At 39.6% G+C, this 13,433-nt stretch overlaps 1 protein-coding gene across 1 annotated transcript; it reads right to left on the bottom strand.

Moving 5' to 3' along the window:
* Positions 1 to 6,133: 6,133 nt before the first annotated feature.
* LOC107519141 (olfactory receptor 2AT4) lies at positions 6,134 to 8,528 on the bottom strand. The gene is made up of 2 exons (XM_016161453.2): positions 8,421 to 8,528; positions 6,134 to 7,587 (listed from the first exon to the last, which is right to left on the bottom strand). Exon 2 carries the CDS (start codon positions 7,524 to 7,526, stop codon positions 6,555 to 6,557), a length of 972 nt encoding a protein of 323 aa, XP_016016939.2. The 5' UTR covers positions 7,527 to 7,587; positions 8,421 to 8,528; the 3' UTR covers positions 6,134 to 6,554.
* Between the last annotated feature and the right edge of the window lie 4,905 nt (positions 8,529 to 13,433).

Here is a 13,433-nt window from a genome sequence, read left to right as displayed (position 1 = left end):
TCTTTGAAGGCTTAATATAGGCAAAGATTTATTAAATAGGATCTCCAAAGCACAAAATATAAAAGAAAAAAAAATAAGCTTTATTGAAATTAAAAACTTCTGCTCTTCAAATGACATCCTGAAGAAAATGTAAAGGGAAGGCAAAAACTGGGAGAAAATAGTATATGTATGACATGAGACTTGTATTCAAACTAAAGGAAGAGCTCCTATAACTCACTAATAAAAAAATAACCTATTTTTTAAAAATGGGCAAAAATTTGAACAGATGCTATGAAAGCAAGATATATGAATGGCCAATGAAAAAATACAAAGAAAATCATAATGAACTACTAAGACACACTCATTAGGATGGCTAAGATTAAAAAGACTGATAATACCAAATGATGGTAAGCATTTGATGAGGAGCAACTGGAATGGGAATATATTGCTTGTGGAAATATAATGCATTGAAAACAATTACAGAGTGACTTTTAAAGTAAGCAGACGTCATATGACCCAACAGTTCTACTGTGTATTTCCCAAAAGAATGAAAAGCATATCTCCACACATATGCATAAAATTGTTCTTAAAAACTTTATAATAGGCCCAAATTGGAAGCAACCCAAATGCCCATCAACCAGTGAATGAATATGTGTATCCATACAAGATACAATAAAATAATTATAGTAATAAAAAGCATGAAGTACTGATACATGAAACAATGTGGATGACCTTTAAAAACAGACTGAGCAGAATCCAGACACACACACAAAATACATACTGTGTGATTCCACTTATGCAAAACTCTTGAAAAGATAAATCAAATCTATAGTGACAGAAATCATATGAGAAATTTTCTGGAGCCAGAGTTGTGAAGGAAGATTGACTGAAATGGTATAAGTGAAAATTTTGGGTTGATGAAGATAGTCTATTCCTTGACTGTGGTATTGGTTCCATGGGTATATATATATATATATTAGAACATATCTAATTGTATGCTTACAATAAGTAGATTCTATTATTTGAATACTTTACCTCAATAAAGCTGATTTTAAAAAATCTACATGTAGAGGGGAGAAAAAGTTAAAGGTAAAATAAAGAAGTTAGGTGTGTTTTTGGTCTAGGTTATTGAGTGACAATGAATAGAGTTAATAAGAGTCCAGGCGTGGCATGCCAATAAGCTGAGAGTGTGTGATAATGAGGTAATCTATTTGGCTATTGTCTATAGTCTTTGGGATTACATTCATACCATGCAAAGGCAAAGCTTTGATGAACCTGGTAGTTGCTAGCTAGGAAAATTTCAAGGGAATAAAGAATGTGTTCACAGAGGTGAGAGTTGACTGTTTCTTACAGAACAAAACTTAAAAGCTCCAATACTAGATTGGCCATCTGGAAGTAAATAAAAAAAAAAAAACTATAGACTTGTTGTGGAGTGCTATAACAAGAGAACAGATAACCAGTTCAGAACAAGATCAGAAGCATTGTCAAATTGCAGCCTGAGTTCATTCCACAAATGCTGTGTGTTTTATGGTCTGTGTTAATTTCTTATTGGCAATTTGACAATTGGAATGTGAATATCCAAGAAGAGTTAGAGGAGTTGAGAACACTCGACACTTTCAGCCTGTCTGAAACATATCCTACTCTGATTTCCCAACTTACTCACTGGATAAATGTGCAATTTTTCTCCCTAGGAGGCCATTTCAGGTGCTATGCATGTAATGAAAAGGTGAGGGGGTGACAGTATGCAAAGAAATTTCAGGGGAAAAAAGGTGCTTGTTGCCCCATTCCAAGAGTTTATTTTTTCTCAAGGTCCGAGACATTGACAATTAAGGAAATGACAGTGACTATCCAGTTGTTTCAGGACTATTTCTTAAAAAGCCATCCCTAGAAACATGGCAGAGTGAGAGACGTCCCCAGATCTCTCTCCTTGAAACAACGATAAGCTGAACATCTAAAACTCAACAAAAAATGCCCAAACTTCACACCAGCACATCTGAACATGGGATCTGTGCATAAGAGCTACCAAAGAAGCTGTTACTCTCAGCTGGAGTTCCCTGTAGGGGGAGAGGGTTGGGAGAAGGGGCAGTGAGTTTCCTGAACAGCCCTGCCTGAGAAAGCTGTGTTCTTCACGCAGTCAGCAGCAGTGCCCAGTCATCAGGACAGAAAGCAGAGAAGCAGAAACAGCAGAGAAGGGGGATAGTAGAGAAATAACAGCTGATTTTTATCAGCCATGGTTGCAAAACTGAGGCTGAGCTGCAGCTCCCATCCCCCAACCTAGAAGTCCCCTCTCCTCATTTCCTACGAGATGGAACACTGTGGAGCCCCAGGGGAATCTGAGTAAACACTACCTAAACTGTTTGCTAAAACTCACAGAGACTGAGACAGAGGGTAGTGGGCATGATTAAACATCTATAAGAAAAAAAAAAGGCATTATTAAGGCTTTATATAAAGCAGGAATCCAAGGGGCTTAGATGCCACCTACTGGAAATCAAAAGAAAAACACTTTCTTTGTAACAGGTGAAAGAGAGACCTTTATATAATAAATCTTTCTGGCAAAAAAGAAGTAGGATGCAATTCCATTAATGCCCAGGTGGAGAAATAGTCCATTAAACACCATGAACAACCAAGAGACAAGGCATCTTGGAAAGAAAGAAAAATCTCCAGGAAACAAGCATATAGACATACAAATATGTGACTTAAATGACAGAATTCAGGATGGTACTTTTGAAAAAACTCAATGAGATCCAAAATGATTCATGTCAACAATTTCAGGAATTGAAAAAACAACTAAATGAGCAGAATGAGTTCTTTAGCAAGGAGATTGAAATCCTCAAAAGGAACTGAATAGAACTTCTGAAGATAAAGAACACATTGCAAGAGTTGAAAAATGAAATACCAAGCTTGGGAAATAGAGTCAACCAAATGGAGGAAGGATTCAATGATACCAAAGACAGAAATCTAGAAATAAAAGAGAAGGAAGAAGAAAGAAACCAAAGAATGAAAAATAATGAAAGAGAAGTACAAGAACTAGCTGATACCATCAGGAGAGTAACATAACAATAATGGACATTATTGAAGTCAGGGAAAAGGAGCAGGTATTAGAAAGCATTTTAAGACAAATAGTTGACAAGAATTTCCAAAATTAAGCAATGAACTGAAGCTTGGAATTCAAGAAGTCAACAGAACACCTAATTACCTCAACCTGAAAAGGCCTTTACCAAGACACATTGTATTAAAATTATCGAAAGTCAACAATAAAGACAGAATTATCAGGGCAGCCAGGGAAAAGAAGACAGTAACTTATAAAGGAAAACCCATTAGATTATTTTCAGGCTTCTCAGCACAAGCTTTACAAGTCAGAAAGGAGTGGACTCAAATATTCAAGCTATAAAATGAAAAGAACTACCAGCCAAGAATAATGTATCCAGCTAAGCTCTCCTTTAGATATGAAAGAGAAATAAAGACCTTCCCAGACATACAAAAGTCAAGGGGATTCTCCACTATGAGGCCTGCATTACAGTAAATACTGAAAAGGGTCCGTTCATCTAAAACAAAACAAAACAAAAAAACATAATTAGGAGTAAGGTGGCTAGCAAGCAGATAGAAGCAGAGGAGTGCAACCCTTACTAAGAACAGGGCATTATAAGCTTAAACAATAAGAAGAGATTTGCTATAGCAAGATAGTAATGAACGTGCAGCATACATAGGGACAAATTGAGACAACAATGACTGAAAAGGGAAAGATTCAAAGATCCAAATTCGCAAAGGGGAATGGAAATAAGGCATGCACAGAAGACAAATGACCGAATGTATATATATGACTATCTTTTACATATTCGTAATGGTAACCACACACCAAAGATTCAGAACTGAAGTGCGTAACATAAATCAAGAAGGACCAGAGGGAAAACACACAAAAGCCAACCAAAACAAAAAGCCATCCCTTCCTCAGTGCAGATTTTTTGGTACTTTTGCTGAAAGTTGCTAAGTTTAGTGAAATAAATCGTTATATTAATATCAGAAAAGGCAGATTTCAAAACAAAGAAAATTATTATGAATAAAGAGGACCATGAGATACTCATAAAGGGTTTAGTTATCCAAGAAGACATAACAATTCTAAATATATCTGTTCTTACCAACAGAGCTTCCAGATATGAGGGAAAAATGATGAAATAATGGAGTAAGAGACAAATCCACAATTATAGTTGGAGACTTTCATATCCCTTCTCAGTAACAGAGAGAATAAGTAGACAGAAAATCAGTTAGGACAGAATGACTAAACAATACTATCAAACAACTAGATCAAATGACATTTATAGAACACTCCATACAATGGCAGAATACACCCTTAGTGTACACAAAACATTCACCAAGATAGACCATATTCTAAGCCATTAAATAAACTTCAAAATGTTAAAAGAGTAGAACTGATACAAAGTATATTCTCAGACAGTAATGGAATTAAACTAGAAAATAATAACAAAAGATGTTGGGAAACTCCTCCAAATATTTGAAATTAAATATAACACTCTAAATAATTCATGGGTCAATTAGGAAATCTCAAGGGACATTAAAAACACATTTTGAATGGAATGAAAATATATCAAAATTTGTAGGAAATTATTAAAGCAATAGCTAGAGGGAAATTTATAGAGTTAAATATATTGTAAAAGGAGAAAAATATATCAATGATTTAATCTTTCACTTTAAGAAACTAGAAAAAGATCAAATTAAACCAAAAGTGTATAAAAGCAAGAAAATTACAAACAGTAGAGCAGAAATCAATACAATTTAAAACACAAAAACAACTGAGAAGAATCAATGAAACTAAATGCTAATTCTTTAGAAAAATTAATAAAATTGATAAATCTATAGCCAGATTGATCAAGAAAAAAAATAGAAGATACAAATTATCAAAATCAGGAATGAAAGAGGGGGCACCACAGACATTAAAATGATAATAAGGGAATACTACAAACAGTTTCATGCCCATAAATTCTATAATTTGGGTGAAATGGACGCATTCCTTGAGAGGCAGAAACTATCAAAACCTCATTCAAGAACAAATAGATAATGTTAAAGCTTCTATATCTATTTTAAAAATTGGTTTTGTACTTTCAAATTTCCCTAAAAGAAAATTTTGGACACAGGTGGTGGCACAGGAAAATTCTATCAAATATTTAAGGAAGAGATAACACCATTCTAATGTTTTCCACCTTCTAATCTTGTTTTATAAGACCTGCCATCATTACCTTAATACCAAACCAGGCACAGAAATTACAAGAAAGCTACTGACTTCTATCTCTCATGAACAATGATACAAAAATTCTAAGCAAAATATTCACAAATAAATCCAGAAATATTTAAAGAGAATACTGCAACACGACCAAGTGGAGTCCATCTCAAGCACACAAAATTTGTTCAATGTTTAAAAATCAACCAATTAAAAACCTGCCATATTTTCAGAGTAAAAGAAAAATGTACTTAAATATAAATCTAACAAAATATATGTAATATTTGTAGGCTAAAGACTACAAAACTGATTAATAAAATCAAAGAAATTCTAAATAAGTGGAGAGAGATACCATGTTGATGGATTAGAAGACTTTATATTGTTAAGATGTCAATGGTCCCAAACTTGATATGTAGATACAATCCCAATAAAGATCCTAGCAAGTTGTTCTAAAATTTATATCAGGAACTAGAACAGCCAAAACAATGCTCAAAGATAATAATAACGTTGGAGAATTCACACAACCCAATTTCAATGCTACGTATACAATTATAGTAATGAAGACAGTGTAGTATCAGTGAAAGGATAGACATATGTTAGTGGAACAGAATACGGAGTCCTGAAATAGAAGTAAATATAGTCAACTGATATTTGACAAAAGTGTAAAGGCAAACTAATAAAGAACGGGTCCTGTAACAAATTGTGCTGGAACAACAACTAACTGTATGTTTATGTGCAAAAAAAAAAAAAAAAAAAAAAATAGAATCTCAATCTAAACCACACACATTACCCAAAAACTAACTCAAAATTGGAACAAAGACATTGATGGCATTTCGGTGTAGTTTTAATTTTTATTCTTTTTATACAGTAGACTGGACATCTTTTTGTTGTTTAAAGATCGTTGCATTTTTTTATGTGCCTCTTTACATGTTTTGTCTATTTTTGTATTGGAATGCTAGACTTTCCTTCTAAAAATTTAGAAATTCTTTAGATGATTTTTTGCCCTTTCCCTGTGATATGAGTCTTTTATTTGTTTTTTGACGTTGCTTATAAAGAACTCTTGCCATTCAGATTTTTTTTTAATTTTAGAAAGGAGTTCTTGAATTATTAAATAGTGAAATTCTTATACAACTTAAAATTTCCTATAAAAGTTAACATATTTCATTGCACCAAGGGAAAAGCCTTGGACCAAAGTGTGAGAACCACTGTTGGAATTGTCTGCTCAACTGAATTTTCTTTGCCATTCTGTATTCATTAATTTATTCATTTGAAAATATTTATTGAGTTCCTAATCTATGCCGGGCACTGTTATTTGGTGTCCTGAGAGCATAATTAGCTGCGTCTAGAGGCCAAGAGCTCTTATCTCTGATAGGGTCTTGGGACAGGCAATTTTAGTAATGACTGCTTTGACATCCTTGTTTCTCAGAGTGTAAATCAGGGGATTGAGGATTGGTGTGAGAATAGAATATGCCACATTGCCCATGATGTGGAAGTCAGGGGGCAGCTCAGCTCTATAGGCCACATAGGCTATGGCAATGGATGAGTAGTAGGTACCAACCACCAGCAGGTGGGAGCTGCAGGTGGAGAAGGCTTTTGAGCGTCCTTCTCTGGATCTGATGCGAAGCACCGAGGCCAGAATGTGGGCGTAGGAGAGAAGCACCAGGAGAAGGGGCAGGAAGGACACCACCATGGCGATGCAGAAGCCCATGAGGGTCTGGGGTGTGGTGTCAGAGCAGGAGGCCTGGACGAGAGCCAGATGGTCACAGAAGCAGTGGTAGATTAGAGCAATGTTGTTATACGCCATCTGGGAGATTTTCACTGCTGCTGGGACAGGCAGGAGGAGGGCAGTGAGCCAGGCACTGGCTGCCAGTATAGCATTGTTCTGTGGGGTCATGTGGACAGGGTAGTGCAGTGGACGGCAGATAGCCACATAGCGGTCATAGGCCATGACCACCAAGATGAAGGCTTCCGAGCATGTGAAGCTTTGGAAGAGGTACATCTGCAATAAGCAGGCAGGGAAGCTGAGGAAGCGGTCCCCAAGGAGGAACAGAGACAGCATCTTGGGGACAGTAGTTGTGGTAAAGAGGATGTCTAGAGTAGAGAGATTGGTTAGAAAAAAGTACATGGGCTTGTGGAGGCTGGGCTCTGCCACCACAGCCACTAGGATCAGGGCATTACCCAAAATGATGAGAATGTAGAAGAGGAGGAAAATAAAAAACACAGGGAGAAAGAAGGACTCTGGCAGAGAGGGGATGCCAACCAGGTAGAAGACTGGTGAGCCATCCACTGATCCATTACAGGTTGTGGCCTCCATAGTGAAACAGAGCTGGATTTCTGGGAGATAGGCAGCTGGAACATCTGGACACTGAGAATATCTGGAAATCATAGAAACAAAGAATTTTAGAATGAGATTCTTTAATGTTTACAGTTCGCATAAGCACAATTATTTACAACCAACTGTAGAAGACTGATGATGGGCTATAGTATTGACTTTGATCATGTGAACCCAAAATTTCAACCTTTCTTCTTTGGTCAAATATTAGTTATTAGTTAACTAATAATCTACCAAGTAGAAGTCATTATGTTGCGTTCAGGTGATATAGTGATAAAATGAAGAAGGTAGGCAAAGTTCCAATCTTCTTAGAGTTTACATTTTACTGGGAAAAGTCAGATCCAAACGTTCGAATATTGAATAATGATGGTGAAAAGTGCTTTGGAAAGATTCTACTGGTTTTCACCATAGCTGCTCTTGCTGCTCAGCAGATGTTCCTAATGAACCACTAGCATGTAGAATTCCCCCGCCCCAGCTAAGAAGGTACTACAGTCATCTGGAAGGAACTCCAGGAGTCTTGTGAGCCATTGTTTCCAGAGAGGAACACAGTCTTCTTGTGACAAGTACTAATGCTGGAGAGCCTCATGGGGCAGGAGTCCAAAGAGGGACCCTGATCAGGAGGTTTGGTGACCAGGTTTCTGTCTTACAGCACAAGAAAGTATTCAAGGACATGACAAACAGAAAGCAGGAAAGCTCACATTTTATTAAAGCACACACTTAAAAGTGTGGGCAGCTAGCTCAGAGATAGAACCTGCCTTGAGCTGTCTGAATTATGGGCTCTTGGCAGAGGGGGTGGGGTAGAGTGAGTGGAGATGATAATGATACTATGATTTGCGAAAGCCGAACAAAGGACAAGGGAAGACTTAGGAGACTTACCAGGGAGGGGAGGGGTGGCCCGAGGCTATTTATCTTGTCTTCCTGGCCTTGGCTTGTTTCTCAGGCTGGAATCTCATGCTTGAATCAAAACAGAGAGAGGGCTGAGTAAAGGACAAGGCAGAAATTCCAGAGCTGCATCCTGGAGTAGCGTAGGGAGAACTCTCCCAGGCTAACTATCCTGACTCATAACCAACCCCTCCCACATCCCGCCCCGAGAGATTTTTGGACATGTAGTCATATGAGGTGTTGAGGGACTGGAGGTCAGGCTTCTGTAGCGACTTCAGGTTGAAACAGGGCATTGAGCTTGAGACTGAAAATCTCTACCTGCCAGATCTAGGGTGTCCAGATTTCCCTTCAGGACAGTCTCCCTTGAAGGAATTGGCTTAAAACCCTGCAGCATTGTCATCTTTATGTTGAACTCTTATAATCTGGAGGAGATAAATTTAACAAGAAGATTAAAGAGGCATGGACCAAAGATAAGAAGTAGAATTAAAGTTAGTAAAGGCCCTAAGGAAGGGAGGAACCATATGAGGGGTGGCAAGGTATATTTTTAGAGCCTGCCAAATAGACACATCCAGCTGTTAGAGAGGCTGTTTCCCTTTGCTATTATATTAGAAAGGTTTATAAAAGCATTGGATTCCCATTCTCCTCAGAGGAGCTGAGTATATATTAGAATTAAGAGGATTAGGATCATATTGACAGAGTACTTGGTTATAAGCACAGTCTAGAAAGGAGAATAAGACTGACCAGGAAGAAGAAGTCAAATGTGGTAGATATTATTGGAGGAGATAGGCTAGAGTTCTGAGCCTGACTAAAATCTAGGGAGTTACTGAGAGGAATGTCTTGGGCACAGGTAAAAAGTAGGATAAGAGCCAAAAGAAACCCAAGCAGGACCTCAACAGCCCTTTGATTAGTCATTTTCTTATCCTGTAGAGGGCTCCTCCTGCTTCTGCTTTTTGATTCGTAGTCTTAAGTCCTCTAGAGCAGGGGTCCCTAACCCCTGGGCCAGGATGCTATCCATTATCTGTGGCCTGTTAGGAACTGGGCCACACAGCAGGAGATGAGTGGGCAGGCAAGAGAAGCTTCCTCTGTATTTGCAGCCGCTCCCCAGCGCTAGCATCACCGCCTCAGCTCCACTTCGGATCATCAGGCATTAGGTTCTCATAAGAGTGCCAGTCCCTGGTGCCCAAAAGGTTGGGACCACTGCTCTAGAGGTTCAGAGGTATAGTCATCTTTTTGGTGTTCCTATAAGAGCTCAAGGAGAAAGGTTTTATTCTTGATAAACGAACCCAGGACTGTATCCCCTGTTGTTATTGCTATAGGTGTGGAGAGGAGAACCTGGTATAGTCCTTTCCATTTTGGTGTTATTTGGTCCTCTGGAGAGCTTCTTTCCAGGTTTCAAGGAGAACTCAATCTCTAGGAGATGCGGTAGAGAGATGCTCAGAAGTATCTGGGGAAGAAAAGATCAGATTCCCATGTCTCCGGAGGACCTGTTGGACTTGTCCCAGACAGTTAATATATTTTAGTTGATCCTGGACCTCTGAGTCAAAATATGTCAGAGGATAGAAAGGGCCTCCCTACAGCATGTTAAAAGGACTTAACTTTAGGTTGGATTTAGAAGTACTTTAGTAGAGCTATGGAGAGATGCCAGAGCCAGGTCTCAGAGCTTTCCTGGCATCATTTGGCCAGGATCTTTTATAAAGTATAGTTGGTCCTTTCTACCTTCCCAGAAGATTGTGGTCTCTAGGAGGCTTGAAGGTGATAGTTGATGCCCAAGGCCTGAGATATATCCATTAGGTGACTTTAGCCATGAAGGAAGGGCCATTATTGCTCTGAAGGCTCTGAGTCAGTCCAAATCTTGGGATAATTTCCTTAAGGAGAACCTTAGCCACTTTAATAGCTCTTTCAGTCTGGGTTCTTTCTGTCTACCTGGTGAAGGTGTCAAGAAATACTAACTGGTATCAGTAACTCTGAGAAGGAGGCATTTGAGTAATATCTAATTGCCAGTCTTTTCCTGGAAAGGTGCCTTTCCTCTGTACCGGATGTAAGAGCTGAGGGGGCTTTGTCTTTCCTCCTGCTTTGTTGACAGAGCAAATGGTACAAACCTAAATGATCTCTTTCATGGTCTTACTTTGGCCCTTACCATGAAATAGTTCAGTTAGTAGAAATTAGGTGACATTACATCCCAAGTGGAGGGAATCATGGAGAGCTTTTAAAATTATCCCTTGATCCCTAGAGGGAAGAAAAAACTTCTGCTCTTTTGTCCACTAATTTTCACTGTTTAAAGTGAAAGCTTGTTCCCTTGCCTAGGAATTTTCACCAAGGGTGTATCTTGGCCTATCGGGCAAAGGGTGAGATTAAGGCCATCATGGGGACACTAGAGTTAGTGATCCTTTTAGCTGTTTTATCGGCAAGACAATTTCTCCTTGAGATGTCCGTGGTATCTTTTTGGTGTTCTTCGCAATGGAGTACTGCTCCTCTTGAGGGAGGTTTACAGCTCCTAGCAGGCTGAGGATTTCAGAACCATACTAAATGGGGGAATTTCAGGCAGTTAAAAGTTGCTATTCTTTCCATATGGCAGTATGGGCATGTAGGACAAGGAAAGCATAATTAGAATCCTTTATATGGGAACTCTTAGGTCCTTACCTAACTCAAGTGCCTGGGTCAGAGCTATAATTTCAACCTTCTGAGCAGAGGTGCCAGGTGGGAGAGGACTGGCTTCTATAGTCTGCTGAAGGCTGACGATAGCATATCCGGCCCTTTTAATTCCTCCTTCGACATGACTGCTTCCATCATGTACCATTCCTCTTTTGGGTTTTCTATAGCCTGGTCTTTTAAGTCAGGCTGACTAGAAAAAACCTGTTCAGTTGTCTCCACACAAGAATGAATAACTTCCTGGTCTATGGGATTTTCCTCTGGCATCCGAGTGGCAGGATTTAGGGACTGACATACCTTTAAAGTAAAGTCAGGGGCACCAAGAAGGATAACTTGATATTTAGTGAATCTTCTCCCTGTCAGCCAGTGGTGTCCTTTGGCCTCAAGGACAGTTTGGACCTGATGTGGGGTCTGAACCTCAAGGGATTGCCCCAGGATAATCTTGGAGGCTTCTTCTGTTAGTAGAGCTGTTACCACTACTGCTCACAGACAGCTAGGCCATTGAAGTCCAGTTGTTTAGAAAAATAGACTACTAGAGGATATTTTCTAGCTTTTAGGTAAAGACCCCTAAGAAAATTTCTTGTCTTTCTGCTGCATATAAGGTAAAGAGCTTTTCTAGATTGGGGAATCCGAAGGCCTGTTTAAGGGCCTGGAAAGCTCTCTGTAGCCCTTGGTTCCAATCTAATGGCTCTGAATCGGGTCCCTTTGTTGCCCCATACAGGGGTTTTGCTATTAACCCAAATATAAGGATCCAAATTCTGCAAAAACCTGCCATTCCTAAGAAGGCTCTTAACTGTCTCTAAGTTTGGGAAACAGCCAGATTAAGGATGGCTTTTTTTCTGGTCTATGGAGAAGGACTGAGACCCATGAATGAGACGATAGCCTAAATACTTAACAGTTGGGGAAGAGATTTGGGCCTCAGATGGGGATACCTGATAGCCTTTCTCCCCTAGAGAGTTGAGGAATAAGATAGTATTAATATTAGAATCTTGTTTAGCGAGGCTGCAAATTAAGTCATTGACATTTTGGAGTATTGTTCCCTAGGATATTTTGAGTTCCCAGAGGTTTTGTCCTATAGCCTGCCCAAAGAGGTGTGGCCATCCTGAAATCCTTATGGAGAATAGTCCAGGTGTACTGGGCAGTTTCACGAGTGTGAGGATCTATCCATTCAAAGGCAAACAACGGTTGGTTATCGGGGTAAAGGGGAACGCAGAAAAAGACATCCAGAAGGTCTAACACTGTAAACCATTTTGTATCTGAAGAAACTTAAGTAAAGAGAGTGTGAAGATTTGGGACTTAGGGTGGAGAGAAATTACAGCCTCGTTAATCGTCCTTAGATCCTGGACCATATGATATCATCCAGATGGTTTTCTTACAGTTAGAATAGGAGTATGATAGGGGGACTGTCAGGGGACTATTAGTTCAAGGCAGATAAATTTGTCAAGCAGGGTTTTTAGCCCCCTGTGAGCTTCTGGCCTTAATGGATATTGGTGTTTGCATGAATATCCTGCCATGTCTTTTAACCTGATTTTTTTTTTTTGGTATGCCTACAGCACCTGGTCTTCCAAGGTGATTTCCCATCCAAGTACTAATCAGGCCCGATCCTACTTAGCTTTGAGATCAGACATTGGGCTTGTTTAGGGTGGCATGGTCGTACACCATGAACTGTGGCTCCACTGAAGTGTGAACCCAAGACCTTCTGCATGTAAAGCAGACATGCTAACCACTGCACTCTGGAACCACGTCTATTAGCCTGATTTTTTATAGGCAGAACCTGTGTAGCTTTTCCAGGCATTCCTTGATCCCATATGATAGGGTTGACAGCTCAAACTCCATCTGAGCCAAGGTCTGAGGCTAAGAGGGACATTAAAAAGTTGGGTTCTCAAGAGGGTTTAAGGAGCTGAAGGTTTGTCTCAAGAGCCATCATTAAGTCTTTCCACATTAAGAGGGCAGGGCATTCTGGCATAACTAAATACTCCTGGGAAATTAGGTAGTCCTAGAGGTGACAACAGAGCAGTGGGGTGAAGTACCTCTGCCTGGATTGGTCATCTACTCACGTGATGGTACAAACCTTAGAGGTTAAGGGCCCAGCATGATCTTTCAGGACCAAATAGGTGGCTCCCCTATCGATCAAAACAATTGATCTGCTTACCTGCTACGTCAAGAGTCACCCAGGGTTCTTCTGGAGTCACGAGATGTCTTTCATGAGAAGCCACCAGGAGCCTCAGTTCCCTTCAGCTTCAGTCCTCCTCAGACCGGACCATCAGGGGTCTAGGGGTTCCCCTCTCCCTTTGGAGCTGGGGACATTCCCTTTTCCAGTAGCCTGATTTTTTGCACTGACAGGGCCCGACGGGCTCT

This window comes from Rousettus aegyptiacus, unplaced genomic scaffold (genome assembly GCF_014176215.1).
Source record: "Rousettus aegyptiacus isolate mRouAeg1 unplaced genomic scaffold, mRouAeg1.p scaffold_m13_p_5, whole genome shotgun sequence".
In the NCBI taxonomy this organism is placed as follows: Eukaryota; Metazoa; Chordata; class Mammalia; order Chiroptera; family Pteropodidae; genus Rousettus; species Rousettus aegyptiacus.
The sequence above is the reverse complement of the archived record's forward strand: the minus strand, read 5'-3'. Positions and strand labels throughout refer to the sequence as shown.